The sequence below is a fragment of the Drosophila rhopaloa genome, unplaced genomic scaffold (assembly GCF_018152115.1).
Source record: "Drosophila rhopaloa isolate 14029-0021.01 unplaced genomic scaffold, ASM1815211v1 contig_167, whole genome shotgun sequence".
Lineage (NCBI taxonomy): Eukaryota > Metazoa > Arthropoda > Insecta > Diptera > Drosophilidae > Drosophila > Drosophila rhopaloa.
The window spans coordinates 950,530-966,590 of record NW_025335047.1 but is presented as its reverse complement, the minus strand read 5'-3'; the positions used below and the strand labels follow the sequence as shown (position 1 = coordinate 966,590).

The 16,061-nt window shown below is 38.7% G+C and overlaps 1 protein-coding gene across 1 annotated transcript; it reads left to right on the top strand.

The window, feature by feature from the left end:
• The first annotated feature begins 1,439 nt into the window (after window positions 1–1,439).
• On the top strand, window positions 1,440–4,858 carry LOC108040711 (sodium channel protein Nach). The gene is made up of 9 exons (XM_017118279.2): window positions 1,440–1,690; window positions 2,014–2,217; window positions 2,271–2,588; window positions 2,677–2,799; window positions 2,880–3,006; window positions 3,061–3,265; window positions 3,330–3,501; window positions 4,376–4,581; window positions 4,656–4,858. The coding sequence occupies exons 1-9, from the start codon at window positions 1,440–1,442 to the stop codon at window positions 4,856–4,858; spliced, it is 1,809 nt and encodes a 602-aa protein (XP_016973768.1).
• The last annotated feature ends 11,203 nt before the right edge of the window (window positions 4,859–16,061 follow it).

The following is a 16,061-nucleotide window of genomic DNA, read 5'->3' as shown; positions in this document are numbered from 1 at the left end:
ATCGAAACATCCGGTGTAAAACTGGGAGGAAAAAGAATTCGCTTGGCTTGAGCTTTTGTCTGGATGTGACAGATTTACTGCGCCATATATACGTATGTTCCGGTTGAGAAATATGGCAAACTATTGGCACCGGAATCGAGGGAGGAGGCTTCGCAGGTGAGGCCGAGATAAAGGACAAGTCAGCATCGATGTTACTCATACGCAGTGTGCACCAGACACGCACACGCATACGCACCATAGACAATTTGCATTCGCAATTTTCGCTGCATCCTCAACTTCGCTTTTGACTGTCCTTTTTCGCGACTCACTGCGCATTGCATTTTTCACATTTTTCATTTCCGTTTCCGTTTGCTGCCTCAAAAAGAGAGAAGAATAACCCCCGTCCCAGATTTTCTGCGCTTTGTGCGTTTATCTTGGCCGACTGATTTTCCCCCGTTTCTCCTCCGTCGCCTACTTATTTGCATATTAATTTGGTCCCACACTCACCTGAGGAAACATTTTTCGTACAATCCCTTGTCGCCACGTCCGAAACTTGCAGTTTATTTTGGCAAATAGTCCTTTCTGCCTTTTCAACTAATATTGATAATTATATTACTATTTATTTTATATTTAGTACCGGTTTTACGCCTGCAATAAAACTAAACGATAAATATTTAATGGCATTATATTTCCGGTGTTTGTTGTTTGGCATCGAAATTCTTCCGAAACTGGTTAAAAATTATTTAAGAGCTATTGGTAAACAAGTCTTTAACGCCTTTTCGGAGGTGAAAATTAAAATTTATTGTCTGAAAGCTGTAAAGTATAAATTAGTCAATATATAACTTTATTTAATTAGTTTTTCTCTTAAGATAGTGGTTATGAATTCTACCCCTTTTTCCCAAAGTGGGCATATCGTAATAAGAAGGGGAAATTGATTTTTTAAATGGTTTAAAAAAAGTCAAAGAATCAGTTTTGAAACGACATAGAATTAATTAACATTAAATGGAGTTCTTAAAGATTTTTCTGAAATTTATCTCAACCTCTTCTTTAGAATTTTTAATCATTTCGGAGTGTGGTGGTACCAAAATCTGTATTTCTATGGCCACCACCAAACGTGTCCTTCCTTTGCCTACGTAGCTCATAATCCAAAGGAGGGGTAAGCCATGTTTTTTCGGGGGCTACAAGGACAAAACTTGTTCCTGCTACTGATGATGATGATGTTTCCGCCGGCTGACATTTAACGCGCATTTAACTAATTTCATTTTAAATTGTTGACAATTAAGGAAAATTGCCAAGACGAATCGAGAGCAGGACCTCGTGTTTTTTACTACGCCGGAACACCACGTGCCATGTCGCAGTTAATTTGTTGGCAATAAGTTGGAGCACCAGGCCTAATTACAACAACACGCACGACATGACTGCGAAATTTTCATTAAAATCGTCCCGCACTCGCAAGGACAATGGCAGTTGCAATGGAGTCCTTGGATCAGGAGCCCATTCGTCTGGCGCCGGGTCGAGCTGCCTGGTGGATACCCAATCCCAGCAGAGCAGAACCACCCACCACCAGTCAGCCTGCGAACCACTTACCTGGAACTTCCGCGGAGGAAACGCGAAAATTGTCATTTGCCGCCGCTTTAAAGGATTTGCTGCAGAACCTGTCGTTCCATTGTTACGGCAAATTAGTGGAGCAGGGTCGGCGGATTCAGGAGCGGTAGGTGGTCAGCCACATCCGGATGGGCGGCGGCCTTTTTCAATTAGCATTACCCATTACCCAAACCCTCTAAGCCACACAGATAAAAAAAAAGATTCCACTGGTCAAATACACATTAAAATGGTTCTAGTCGTTCTGATTTGTGAATGGTATCACATTGATAAGCATCTTTATATTTGTACATCTTCTGTTTTAACTACAATCATCATATCAATTTGATTTTATTTACATAATTTAGGGTACTTTATCGACATTTGCTGCTATCTGGTTAAACAATCTTCAAATTATTGATCATATATAAATTATTTTCTGTGCACCCACAGTTTCTTTTGGTTCATTTTCCACATAACCGCTTTGAGCGTGCTAATTGCATTTCTCTGGGGCACCTACACCAACGAACAGGATGCCTTGGTGACCACCATGTACCATCCCATGTATCCCATTTGGAAGGTGGAGTTCCCGGCCATTTCCGTTTGCAGTCTGAACCGCATCTCACAACGTGCGGCATGGGACTATGCCCACAAACTGTGCGTTTGGGCAGGATACCTTTAAGGATCTCTTTAAGTATTTATCATTGCAGCAGTGGCAAAGACCCCAAGCTGCGAAATGCCAGCTTTTACTATGACCAACTAAAGGCTTTTATGTACATGTACTACGATCCCTCGGATCTGGTGGATATTGATAATGCCCTGCGACTTCAGAGCTTCTTGGACAGGTTTGATACCGGAGAAGAGGACCTCTTCTTCAATACCAGAAAACGTATGCGGGCCCTCACTCCGAATTGTAGTGACATGTTTGTGAGCTGCAGAATTTCCGGTCGACTTTTCGACTGCATGGATCAGTTTGAGGAGACTCTGACTAGTCATGGCTACTGCTGCACTTTCAACTACGATGGGAGGTAAGCTAAAATATAAAAACGAATTTATCCCCCTTGAAGGATCAGTATGTTTGTTATTTTCTTACAAAGCGTTTGCCTATCTTCATAGATACGTCAATAAAAGGGACTTTAGACAGCTTTACTTTGGGCCCGACATGGGATTAGTTTTGACCTTAAAGACAGATCCCAGTGACAATTTTTACAAGATTAATGGTCACAATGGCTTTGTGGTGTGTAATTGAATGAAGTAATATTATTATCTAGTCGGCTTAAGATCTCCAGTCCTTAGATCTCCATTTATGAGCCCCACAGCTATCCCGATCCCTATTCTGGAGGTGTAGCTGAACGCGTGGCCGAAACGGGCTTTAATACCTTGCTGCCGGTAAGGGCTAAAATCTTTGAGACCCTTCCAGAAGCGCGCAGTATGAGTCAATCCGTGGTAAGAAGGAGGGAGGTAACTATAATATAATTAAGAGTTCTTCTTAAAAACCAGCGAAAGTGCCTGTTTGAGAACGAGATGCCGTGGATCTTCGCTCGACATTACACCTTCAGCAAGTGCATCTCGGCTTGCAGGGCGCAAAGTGTCGTGAGTCTCTGCGAGTGCGTTCCCTTCAGCTTGCCGCACAGATATATCGATGGGAGTGAGAAGCACATCTACTGCACGTTGCAGCACCTGGCCTGTCTCAAGCGCTACGAGTGTGGGTTTAAAGTGGAGTTAATCGCGAATTCATTGAATAAACGCCTCCCTTTCCCGCCGTCCAGTCAAGTGGTTGAACGTCATCACCAGTCGCGAGAATGTGACGGGTCTGGAGCACGAGCTGCAGGACGCCCTCTTCTGCCCGCTCTGTTTGGCCTCCTGCACGGAGACCAGGTACAGTGTTCGAGGAGCCATGACACTGGGCCTGCCCACGCCCAGTCCGACCAAGGGCCCCAAGTAAGTCCTCTGGCGAAAGCGGATTCTCTGCGGTGCAAATTGCAACTCCGTTGTGTCCCCGATTCATTTACCATGCCAGGCTTTCTTTTCAATTTCCATATGGAGCCAGTCGCTGGCCCAGCCCGATTCAATTGGCGAGCTCCAGTGTTGTCATTTTGGCTTATTTGTTCAAAATTAAGTGGGAGTCTCATTTTGTTTAAAAATAATTTCAACTTCCTTAAGGAGGGAGTATTTAATTTTTTTTTTGCATTTTTTTTATATTTTTTTTCTGAATGCACAACATTTTATGAATATTGCGTTAAAATTTTAGATTGATCTGAGTAAAACTTCCGAAGTTATGGGGCGTTGAACGTAGGTAAGTTAGCTCGTTTTGTATTCGATTTTTGGGTGTCCAAAACTTTAAAACGCTCTCCAGAAAAGTTACAGATTGTTTTGAGATTTTGCACAGTACTCTCCTCAGTTAACGCTGTAGAGTTTTTTTTTTTTTTAAATGTATTATTTTTAGAGCAACAAATATCTTAACGTTTTGGGCGAAAATCGGGTTTTTTGACTTTCAAGTGCCTTAAATAAAACACTTTGTTAAAGAAGACTATATATATATTAACATCATAAAGATCATCAAGAAAACTTATTTTCGGAATAAAAGAGCATTGAGGCTTACGTTAGTGACCGTTTAATTATTGAGGCTTACGTTAGTGACCGTTTAATTAGGCAGTGGGTCAATATGTTTCAGACAGGAGAGTAATTTTGTGTCAGCTAGCAGTTTGTTTATGAGATTCCCCTTTTGGTACTATAGCCATGTGAGCCTTTAATATTCTAGCAGCACTGGCTTCCCCGTGACTCCTAGCCGTCGTAAAAGATTTTCATTTTGCAGGCGAAGCAGTTCCGGACCGCGTGCCAATAACAGTTACGGCTCCGGCTGGAGTTCCGGATCCGGAAAGGTCCCCAGCTCATCCTCGTCCTCGTCCTCATTCGCCACCACCCCCACCGCCGAACTGGCCGTGGTTCGTATTTATTTTGCCGAAACGCACATTCAATACTTTCGCCAGATTATTAAGTGCGCCTGGTACGAGACCTTCAGTGAGTATTTGGCAGGGAGTTGGAGTCCGTGGTTTTGCATATCTCACCCCCATTTATGTGTGTGCTCGTGCCAGGTACAATTGGCAACATCTGCGGCATTATAGCCGGCTTCTCGCTGATTGGCATCTGCGAGCTGTTGTTTTTTCTAGCCAAACAATTATGGCAGGCCTGCCGCGCGGAACTTCGTGCCGATCTCGCCCACATCCATGTCCAAATCCGGAATCAGGTAGCGGAACCGGAAGCCGAGCGGCCGATGAAGTTGTTTATACTGCCGTAATTGAGCGCGATGCATCGTTAACTTTAGAGCCCACTGATTTTTATGCACATCTTTCGGTACTCATGTGTACCTCCCAAGCAACTCGAGTGCACTTACTTTGCATTGTCACATAAAAATAAACAGAGCTCACGTACGTTTGCCAATTGGCGAGGTTGCCAAAAAGGCCCAGACGGTGACATTAGCGCCGGCCAGTTGCCACATTTCCCGGCTGGCCAGTTGCCCAAATAGGGCCGGGTCACCCTCGACCAGTTACGCACTTCAGAAAATGACACGGAAAAAATATTTTTTTTATATCATTTGAAATACTTTCACCGAATAAAGTTGTCAATTTCCGATAATTTACTTGGAATTTTTTTAAGCAATTCGTGGCTTAACATATGTAAACGGTCGTACCATTATGTGCTAAAGAATTCGCGGTTACGTCAAGTTAGTTTTTTTTTGGAATGCATAGTTTTCACGTTAAGAAGTGAACAATGCTAACAATAAAATTATTATTTAAATCAAAAATCTCGCTTTAATATTTTGATACATACAAAATTGAAATAAATTCATTAAATATATGGTTAGAATGTTATACCTTTTTCTTTTTGTGCAGCACTTACAATCAGCATTATCTTTTATTTCGTCGTATGCAGAGTTGGCAGAAAAAAGAGGAAACCACCCAGAAGCAAACAAATGCGGCACACCATCTGGCCGAAATCAATGTGGCAAAATTGAGTCTAAAGTCGAGCAGGCCACTCCATCGCAATCTCCGTCGTTTGCGACAATTACAATTTCAATTATTCTTCTCGAATTACTTATATCTGCCTGAGTAATTTATTGCCAGCTCAAGGATAAATAAGCAAATTTTCTGTTTACTTATGCGGCAAGGGGAAATTTTATTTTCTGGATGGGATAGACAAGTGATTCGAGGCTTCATTAAAGCCTCACCTCAATGGATTCTTTGGCGGGTTTTAGCTTCTGCCAATTCCTTTCCACAAAGCACCGAAAATAACAGACAGACATTGGCCCGTATGTATGCAAATTTACCAGAGATATTGAAATGATTTTCCATTGAATCTGTTCGCCAGTTGTTGACTTTGCCCTAGCATAAAACAGCCTAAAAATTGCAAAAAATTTAAATGAAACGCACTCCATGGAGAGAAAACAACCGAACGATATCCGGAAAGCATTGTTAAACAAAAGGAGTGTGGGTGGTTGGCATGAAAAAGAAGCAAAGAAATCTGCAGGACTGCCGTTTTCATCTCTGGCTTCGTTTCGAGCCGTTGTATTATCGCACAATACAATATGTATATTGGATTATTTCGTTTGTGGGAGTTTGGCCAGGGATACCAGGGATACCAGGGAAACCCGGCTCCTGAAACTCCAGGTGGGTGGCACTAATCCCCCGGATAGAATTTCAACCAATAACAGAAATATGCGAACAAAATCCAAAATACTTCTATGATTTTTCAATCCCTCCCCTCTCAAACCATTTCTTTTTTCTGCTTTCACTCCCCTCAGGCAGCTGAAGTTTTTAATTGAATTCTCTGTGGAGAGCGGAGTTTGGTGCTTTACTGCTTTTTGTAAGTTTTATGCCAAGTAACTGCATCGAAAGTGCAGAAAGTTGAAATTGAATGAGCCCAGGTGAGGTGGTGAGATTAAAGGAGTGGCGTCCTAATAAGGAAATTACGTGGATATGTAGAGCAGTAACTTTATTATCAGTGTAAAGGATGTGTTGGCAAAATTTTTAATGGGGTTGCACGGGGCTTGGAGCTGAGCTATTCAACGAGTGACACAATTTGCACAGAAAGTGCTTTTAATTATGTTCTAGATAAAATCAAGAGTGCCCCATGGAAAACTCTAGGTGGTAAGTGCATACATTTTTAATATGTGTACTTTGCACCAACACAATTTTTAAACAAAAATATAGTACATCGTAGTTTCATCTATAGTACAATTATTTAAAATACAAAGAGTGCGTGGCCCAAGAGATAGAGAAAGTTAGCCTGAAATCGGTGGTGACTTCTATTGCCCTGAATTCCCCTGATGCATAATCCTCGAGCCCTCCAAAAAACCCACCCATTTCCCTCCGTTTCCACTTTGCCATTTTCTACACATAAATAAAGCTAAGCATCTTTTGTGGCCCTATGGGGTTAAGCTAAGAGGATAACCCCCGACGAAAGCCAATGCCCCTTCCCTGTGTCCTGTGAATGGTGGCCAAAATCCTGCAACCCATTTAAAGCACTTTGCCGTTCCTCTAGTTCAACTTCGTATCCTGACTTCCTTTTCGTCCTTTTTTTTGTATTTTGGCCCGCTTTTAAGCACTGCCAGAGATGTCAAGCTTCCCGGCCGTTTAAGCTTTCAATTTCGCTGCTTTCGTCCAAAGTGTGTGAGTGGGTGAAACAATTCCGGCAGGAACAATAGCACTACAAATTAAAACGCCTATTTTTCTATTTTAAAGCAATTATAAAAATCTTCAAAATCAATTAAGTTGGCAAACAAAGCAGCATGCCACATACATTCATATAAGATTACTTTCACTCTTGACAAAAACCTCCAGATTCTTTATTTTCGTTTAACAACATTTAATTTATTATTTAAGCGTTTTCTCATTTAAAATGTCTTCAGAAATTTGTTTATTCTTACGCAAATAAAATCTTTTTAATAACTTTGGAGATTAAAGTTTTATTTCAGAAAGTCTCCCTTGCCGTTAGATCCTCAGAAATTTGTTGCTCACCAGGGAATTCGCCGCACCTAATCAGTTTCTCGTCGCGTTCTTGCAGACAGTCGCGTGTGTTTTGCGCTAAGTATTTATAATTAAAAACAAATTTAAAAAAGTGTATATTGCTTGTAACCATAATGAAAAGCTCCCGGTAATGCCATATTTGTATTGATCTGCGTAGTTTTAAGTGGATAACGAGCGTTAAAACATTGTGCCAATTCTTGTAGCAAATATATTTTATATGTGTGTGTGCAAAGGGCTGATGCTTAATTCGCCGTGTGGTGAAAATCAAATGGCGTGTTTGACTTGCGGCGAAGTTGTGTAAGCGACAGTAAGGTAAAGTAATATAGCTTGATCACTTTTTGTTTTGTTTTAAATTGATTCACAACAAAACGTAAGCAAAACAAAAAAAATTTTATTTGGAAAACAAAAATATATATAATTCTTTTATAATAAACGAGATGTTTACTACATAACCAACATATTACCGAACCATCTAATTTTTGAGCTATTTTTGTGGCCGCTGCTATGTGGGTGGCAGGGTTTGTCCCCGGGTGGTGCTGAATTATTTAAAACGCGAGTGTCACGAGGGGCGGAAGTGGCGGGGCTCCAAACTCGGCTGCTTCAAGCATTTTGCATTGTTCAAGCGCGTGTTTGGCAGCGAGCTTTTGGGCCTGAGTGTGTTTTAGCCGGTATTTATTTTTCGTCTACACGTTGTCTGCTGCCTCGGCGACGCTTTCATGAATAAACATGCAAACAAATTACTACACTCGACAAACCCAAACAAAGGCAAAGCTCGCGTTTGCAAATTTAGCACCTGTGAACAAAGTTTTTGTTTGGGCCCGTCGTGTTTTTTCCTCGAGTGTCAGCAAACAATGAAATGTAGGCTAGATTTTAATAACAATTTCTGTGGTGATTTTATTTTTTTAAGTTGTCGAACGCTATTCATGGTTTTAGATGACGATTGGAGGGTTCGTGACGTGACGGGGGGTAATCTCTTTCAGCATCGAAGCTGCACATGCTCCATTGCATTTCTAAGCATGTCTAATGCGCGCTTGAATGGCTGGCTCAGTAGCTACTTCCATGAATTCAGCATGCTTCAATAAGGAAAACTCACTCAAGCATTTTCACTGTGGTATAGATAACAGATGACTAACATCTTTAATGCATATATTATTTTCCATAGAATGTATAGAATTATAAGTATCCTCGATGACTTAAAATTAAAATTAATTATTGAATAAGAAAAATTGTTACTATATAATTTTAAACAGATTAAATGGGAGAGTCGAGAAAAGACAACCAAAAACTAATAAATAAAAAAACATCTAGAAGAGTTCAAACAATTTGTAGTTAAACCACTGTGCCAAGCAGACGCGTTAGAAAGGAGCTGAATTTTCAAATTCGAAGCTGTCAAAAATATTTGAAATGTTCTTAATGCATAACTCCCACCCACTCGCACTCTCTTTGCTTTTTCTGAAGGCTAGACATCAATCAACACCTTCGACAATTTGATTGACAGCAGCAGAACGACAGCATGAAAAATAAATCTGTCATTTGCATTTCAAGTTTCGTTTGAAATCAATATGAATATAGTACTTGAAAATCGGTTCTTGTTGCTGTTATTATTGTTATTATTATTGCTGCCAAAGTCAATTTGTCAAAAGCAGGCCACTCCCCCACCACCGAATCCGCCCACAGCAGATGCCTGTCAAAGCATTTCATTTCGTTGCGTTTCATTGCATTTTCTGTTTTCACTGCGGTCGCAAAGCATAAAGAACATACAGAAACAACGAGGGGAAATCCCTCAATGTTTTCTCTTCAGCTTAAAAACTGATTTTCCACGGCTTCCTGGACAAATGATATATGTAAAAATAAATATGCGAATGTGTATGATTTAAATGTATATATTAAAACCGCATATTTAATTAATATAAAATAAATGATCGGTAAATAAATTACGTTTTTCGGCTGGCTGGCGGGGACAAGGGCACATTTCGAATGCACCAGACCTGAAATGTTCAACTGAAAAATATTTGTTCACGGTTTTTGGCTTTAATGTTAACGCATTTCTCACTCCTTGTTGGCCAGACTATTTGTTTAAATCATATTGAGGCATATTTGTTGTGCCGGTTAAACGCTTTTGAAATTCTTTTATCTCTGTACGAGTCGGAGTCTCGCCAGTTAATTATTTTAAGCTCCATCATTAAATTCAGTTGAATGGTGGTACGTTGTAAGTTGTACATATGCTCGTACATATTATCCGGCGGAGTAATGTTGCCTCGTGTCGTGTACTTTGTCTGTAGGAGCCCGGACTCAATTATGTCCGCTGAGTAAACGCGCGTATATCAAAAACATTTCCTCTTGATTAATGAAAAAATACAATAAAGGAAATTTAATGACATTTTTATAAGTGCACAAATATTCTTATTATTATTTATTTATTTATTGGTGTAGTTACGCAATCGAAATGTAAAAAAAAATGTTTAATTTTTGATCCCTTTATTGAGTTTTTTTTTAATCCATTTTAAGGCACATTTTAATTGCGAAATAGAGAAGGAAAAATAAATCACTTTTTATTCGTTAGGGTATACAAATTTTGCTAAAGTTGAGGGTCACCATATTACAAGTCGTAAACTTATAAATAACTTACATGAATTTTCGTCAAAAAATTGATCAACGTTAAAATGAAAATTTTGAATGGAGAATCATGCCACGAGTCTAAAGAGGTATACCACGTTGAAATCGGAAAGTTATGGACTGCCGAAGTCCAATTTAAGTCACTCTTTTCAAAGACATCGGAAAATTAGAAATAACTAACAATTTGATCAACCGTAAATTGAAAATTTTGAATGCAGATTTTTAGAGAATTGAATCACAAGTCTTTAGAGGTATGCCACTTTGGAATCGGTTTAAGTTTGGTAAAGTTATGGACTGGCGAAGTCCAATTTTAAGTCCCTCTTTTACAAGACATCGGAAAATTAGAAATAACTAACATGAAAATGGGTCAAAAATTTGATCAACCGTAAATTGAAAATTTTGAATGCAGATTTTTAGAGAATTGAATCACAAGTCTTTAGAGGTATGCCACTTTGGAATCGGTTTAAGTTTGGTAAAGTTATGGACTGTCGAAGTCCAATTTTAAGTCCCTCTTTTACAAGACATCGGAAAATTAGAAATAACTAACATGAAAATGGGTCAAAAATTTGATCAACCGTAAATTGAAAATTTTGAATGCAGATTTTTAGAGAATTCAATCACAAGTCTTTAGAGGTATGCCACTTTGGAATCGGTTTAAGTTTGGTAAAGTTATGGACTGGCGAAGTCCAATTTTAAGTCCCTCTTTTACAAGACATCGGAAAATTAGAAATAACTAACATGAAAATGGGTCAAAAATTTGATCAACCGTAAATTGAAAATTTTGAATGCAGATTTTTAGAGAATTGAATCACAAGTCTTTAGAGGTATGCCACTTTGGAATCGGTTTAAGTTTGGTAAAGTTATGGACTGGCGAAGTCCAATTTTAAGTCCCTCTTTTACAAGACATCGGAAAATTAGAAATAACTAACATGAAAATGGGTCAAAAATTTGATCAACCGTAAATTGAAAATTTTGAATGCAGATTTTTAGAGAATTGAATCACAAGTCTTTAGAGGTACGCCACTTTGGAATCGGTTTAAGTTTGGTAAAGTTATGGACTGGCGAAGTCCAATTTAAGTCCCTCTTTTACAAGACATCGGAAAATTAGAAATAACTAACATGAAAATGGGTCAAAAATTTGATCAACCGTAAATTGAAAATTTTGAATGCAGATTTTTAGAGAATTGAATCACAAGACTTTAGAGGTATGCCACTTTGGAATCGGTTTAAGTTTGGTAATGTTATGAAGTCCGGAATTTCAGTTGTAGGTAACTTTATAACCTGTTTTTAAACTAACACCCGTTATGCTAAAATTCCTTGAAAATACGTATTAAACAGAATTTGTATATACTTTAAGAAACAAGGAAGTTGTATATTTAATTATTTTACTTCTCTAATTGTTGCATATATATTTAATTATCTTATTTTCCTTATTATTCCTATTGCAGCTTTATGATATAGTAGACCGTTTCGGCTCGTTCTGTCTTATATAAAAAAAATAGCTGGCAAAATTGCCATATGCACACTTACTTGCGAATACAAAAACTCCGACACACTGAGGTTGTAATTTCGTTGTCGAGAATCTGGGCGAAAATATCCTGCAGCTGATTTTTAATTACGAAAACACAAAAAGGATGTTGTTGCGACTTCGTGTGGGTAAACACCAAATACCCACATACTGCAGGCTTACCAACACACTTGCATTCGCCAACATCTGCAGACATTCCTAGGACCTCAATGAAGCCATCGTCTCTTGCCAGCAGATTTTAATTTTTGTGTGTTAATTACATTGCCGGTATAAGTTGGGGCACTCGGTGGGCGGGCCCGTCAGGCAGTAGGCGGAAAAGGGGCAGTTCCGCCACACACATACACTCTGCTCGTGCTTGTGTTAAGCATTTTGGCGCTTGTGAATGTTTAATTATCAAAAATTTGCACTTGATCCTTGTTTTTCGGCTCTCGTCTATTTTTTTTCCTTTGTGTGAGTGCGGCTTATGGAAACTGCATATGTGTGTGTTTAATGTTTTCGCAAGTGTGTGCTCTACATCTCATTTACTACGTTTATGTGTTTGATATAAACGAAATAATATTATTTGTCAATTGCTAAGACACTCTTTATAAAATATTTCGCAAATGAATATTGGTATCTATAGGATTTAATATTGCTAAAAAATTCGCTGTCAGAAACAAATATGCTATAGTAATAATATAATTAACTAGGGAAATCCTGATGGTTATTCATCCGCATTCCGCCTGTAGCTGAAAATGTATTCCATCATATTTTAACCCGAGAAAACACAAAGCTGATAACTATTTTATTTTATAACAAAAACAAACTCAAAATGTTCTCCAATAATATGTTTTCTGCTGAAAGTATGTCGAATAATTAATTTATTTATAATTAACTACAAAGTGCGCATAAACGCAGAAAGTGTTTGGCCCACGTTGTGTAAACTGCAATTTGATTTGCCCTTATTTTGTTGCCAGCTTGCATAAGTTAGTCTAACTAGTGCCTTATAGGAGCCCTGTCGTCTATTTATTTATTAATGCACTTCAAAAGCAAACTCCACCAAATAAAAACCAACATCAGGGCAAATTATTTATAATTACAAGCGGAAGAACACCAAAGAGACGAGGATAAACCGAAAACAAGGCTAAGTCGCCGCACATTTTTCATTTTTATTTCCTGTAGAGAATAAAAATAAAAAGCACCGGCAATACCAAGATAATTTAATGCCTTTAAAACAGCGAAATGCCGTTAAGACCAACAAAGGAAATCGTTTTCTGCTGTATTCTCTCCGCGGCTTTTCTTTCCCGTCGGTGTTGTCTGTTATTATCCCGTTGTCGCCTGACAAATAAACACATACATCCAAGTCGGTCCTCTAAAAGCGACTGCAACAACAAGAACATTAAATTAAATACATAAATCATATTTTTTTGTACATGCCGACAGGGCGGCAATAAGGTGAGGGAGTATTATTTTTGGTTGTGTCTGTGGTCGGGGGAGGAATAAAACTTTAAGGCGCCTCCAGAATGGTGAACGGGAAATAATGTAATAGTCGTTTTTGTTTCATTTTGTTGTAATTAAAATTGTCTACCAGTTGCAGACATTGTTTATCATTTCCTTTTTTCCAGGACATTGGTCGTCTGGATTAACGGGGAAGATACCAAATTAAAATAGGGCTTTAAATTGAGTTTGTACAACTGTTTAGGTAATAACAAATTGATTTTAATTGCTTTGTATAAACTGTACTAACTCTTTTCTGTTATCTGTTAGTCCATGTTCATTCTCTGTTCCATTAATACCCACCAAATAATTAATAGGCACTAGATCATGCCACGTCCCCACTTTGAGCATTAACACTCTGACAGACAATGTATCTGCATAATTAATTGTTAATGATGATAAGGTGGAATTAACATGCTTCCATGTAGCCCCTCGATATTAATATATGTATACGAACAGCACAGATTTAAAATTAATTTCATATTATTTGCTAAATCAACTGTAAAAGCGATAAATTAATAGTTCAAATAAATCGAACGCTGAAAAAATAAAATGTTTTACATTTAATATTTTTAATTAAATCAAATAAGTGAGAAACATTATAAATGATTTTTTCAAAGACTCTTTAAAAACTGGTCATTTAACTTCTTTAAAATCAGTTCTTTTCCCTCTTCTCCAAAATCTCCATGAATCAAATATGAAAAGGCACCGAGAGCCCACTTTGCTGCCCCTGTTTAGGAAAGGATTTATAGGTTATCCTGGGAAATCGAAATGTGGAGCCAAGGCCAAAAGTGGTTGCCTAAATAAATTCACAAATCGGTTTAGCCCAAAGTTTCCGGCTGGGTTTTCATGGGCTGTTTGTCTTTTTTACGAGCTTGGTTTGTTAATGCAAAAGTTACTCTGGCAAAGGGGTGTTATAAGTGCTTACTTCGCTCTTAACACTTTTTTTTGCTCATTCAGGTTAACTAAGCAGCTTGGCATAAATTTGTACTTGGCTTTCAAATATTTGCCTTGCATTTAATTTTGATGAACAAATTTTTGGTTATACTTTTTGTTTGGCTGCGGTGGTTACTTAGTTTGCTGTCACTTTTAATTGTTGCATATTTAATGTGTTGCCACCGTAGCTCATTACTTGGCTCAGTTTTATAGCCTTTTCACGACACTGGTGCCCATCAAATTTCCCTACCGCTGCCGTCCCATATTTAAGTTTACTGTTTGCTTGCTTAATTCCTGGGATTTCTGTACACCCCTATCTTGGGTCTTTTTTTTTTTGAACAATCTCCATTACAGCGGACCTGCACATAATTCCTATGTGCAGCGCTGTAAAAGTTACATAAAATAAATGTGCACCGAAAACCTGCAATAATAATAAAAATAATATTTTGCGTTGCCAACGCAATGACCAAAGCTCAAGGGTCGCAGTCGCAAGTTGGAATTTTCCAGGGTCTTTCGTTCGTTTGCTCTTTTCTGCTTCATTTTAAACGATGATACTTAAATTTCCATTAAAGCACTTGCCGCGGCCATCAATAAACGTGGCCAAAAGAGAAAAGTGGGTGAGGGGGAGGGCAACGGACTGCGTAGTTTTTTACCAACCAAAGTCAAGCATACTCTGCGGTTACCCCATCGTAGCTATGGCAAAAGTGGGGGTGGTCGGTACAAATATTTACAGTGCACAACTTTTGCAAGTATATAATAAGTTTGTATTGGCTAGAGATGCACAAATAATGTTGGTCAGGGTATGAAAACCGCAGTGATTTTGAAATTAAAATACAAATTGCTTTTATTGTCAACTACAAAGATGAACATTAATGTTTTGTCCCCTTTCTGTTTCTTTTTGCCATATATTTACCATACTTTGATTCGAAAATCTGATGTCAGACAATTATATTTATTTCGTAATAGTTAGACAGAAAGAAAATAAATGTGTGTTATTTTGATATTCATGTTGACATCTCATTATAAATACCTCTTTGTTCAGGAATTTCATTTCCCTTAATATTTGTAGCTTACAGAAAATCTTCAAGATCTGTTTGTTCAATTAAAGTACAATTCATCTCATGTCCCATCTCTGGGTGCATTTCTTCGTAGGCCTGCAATGCCAAACAAATCGGTATATATTTATGTAATTTATATGTAAAGCGACTGCCGCAATGACGAGTGCCACACAATTTCATTACTGGTTTCTGTGTGGGCTCGTTTGTGAGTTACCAGTAAATTCTTTTTTCGCCCAGTTTTTCCCATTTAAGCAACTGGCCAGGCCGCAAATATTTGCACTTTAAAATTAAATTCACGCAAAGGCAGCACATGGATTCCGGCCTAAAAACATTGCATCAGAAGCCGAGAAGAAACCAGATAAAGAGTTGCAAGCCTCCGGCAAGAACTGCAAACGAGAAACATCGACGCACTCGGGCGGAGTTCAATGCAATTCATGGCAAAATAATTATATAATGTTGCCAGCTGGAAATATATTTATGAGCTTAGAGGAGCTGCAAGCAGCAGCCACTTGGCATTTCATTGGTGACTCTCTAATGCCTAGACTCGGGGCCTCGGGTGTCCAATGGGTAAGGGATAATGATAACTTTTGCCGACCTGTGGCAGCCTTAATAATAATGATAATGTGTCATAAGGCAATTATTCAGTTGCAAAAGGTTGCTGAAGGGAAGCGCAGCGCCATAAATAAATATCCTGCAGTTATTTGGAGTGTGTGTTGACAGCGAAATTGATTGCAATTAATGGGTGTTCACCAGGTGGAGGGAGTGGTTTGGAGCCGGGGCTATACATATATGCATGTATCCTCCAGTTGAGACTACTCTAAAGATGGGTCTGAAGTGCAACAGTTTGCGCTCGAGTGGCCC

Bases quoted from the DNA above. Each gene is read 5' to 3' on its own strand.
- LOC108040711 (XM_017118279.2), top strand. From the start codon at position 1,440: ATGGCAGTTGCAATGGAGTCCTTGGATCAGGAGCCCATTCGTCTGGCG. The intron at 2,589-2,676 runs GTAAGCTAAAAT...CTATCTTCATAG, and splicing joins ACTTTCAACTACGATGGGAG to ATACGTCAATAAAAGGGACT. The intron at 3,502-4,375 runs GTAAGTCCTCTG...TTCATTTTGCAG, and splicing joins AGTCCGACCAAGGGCCCCAA to GCGAAGCAGTTCCGGACCGC.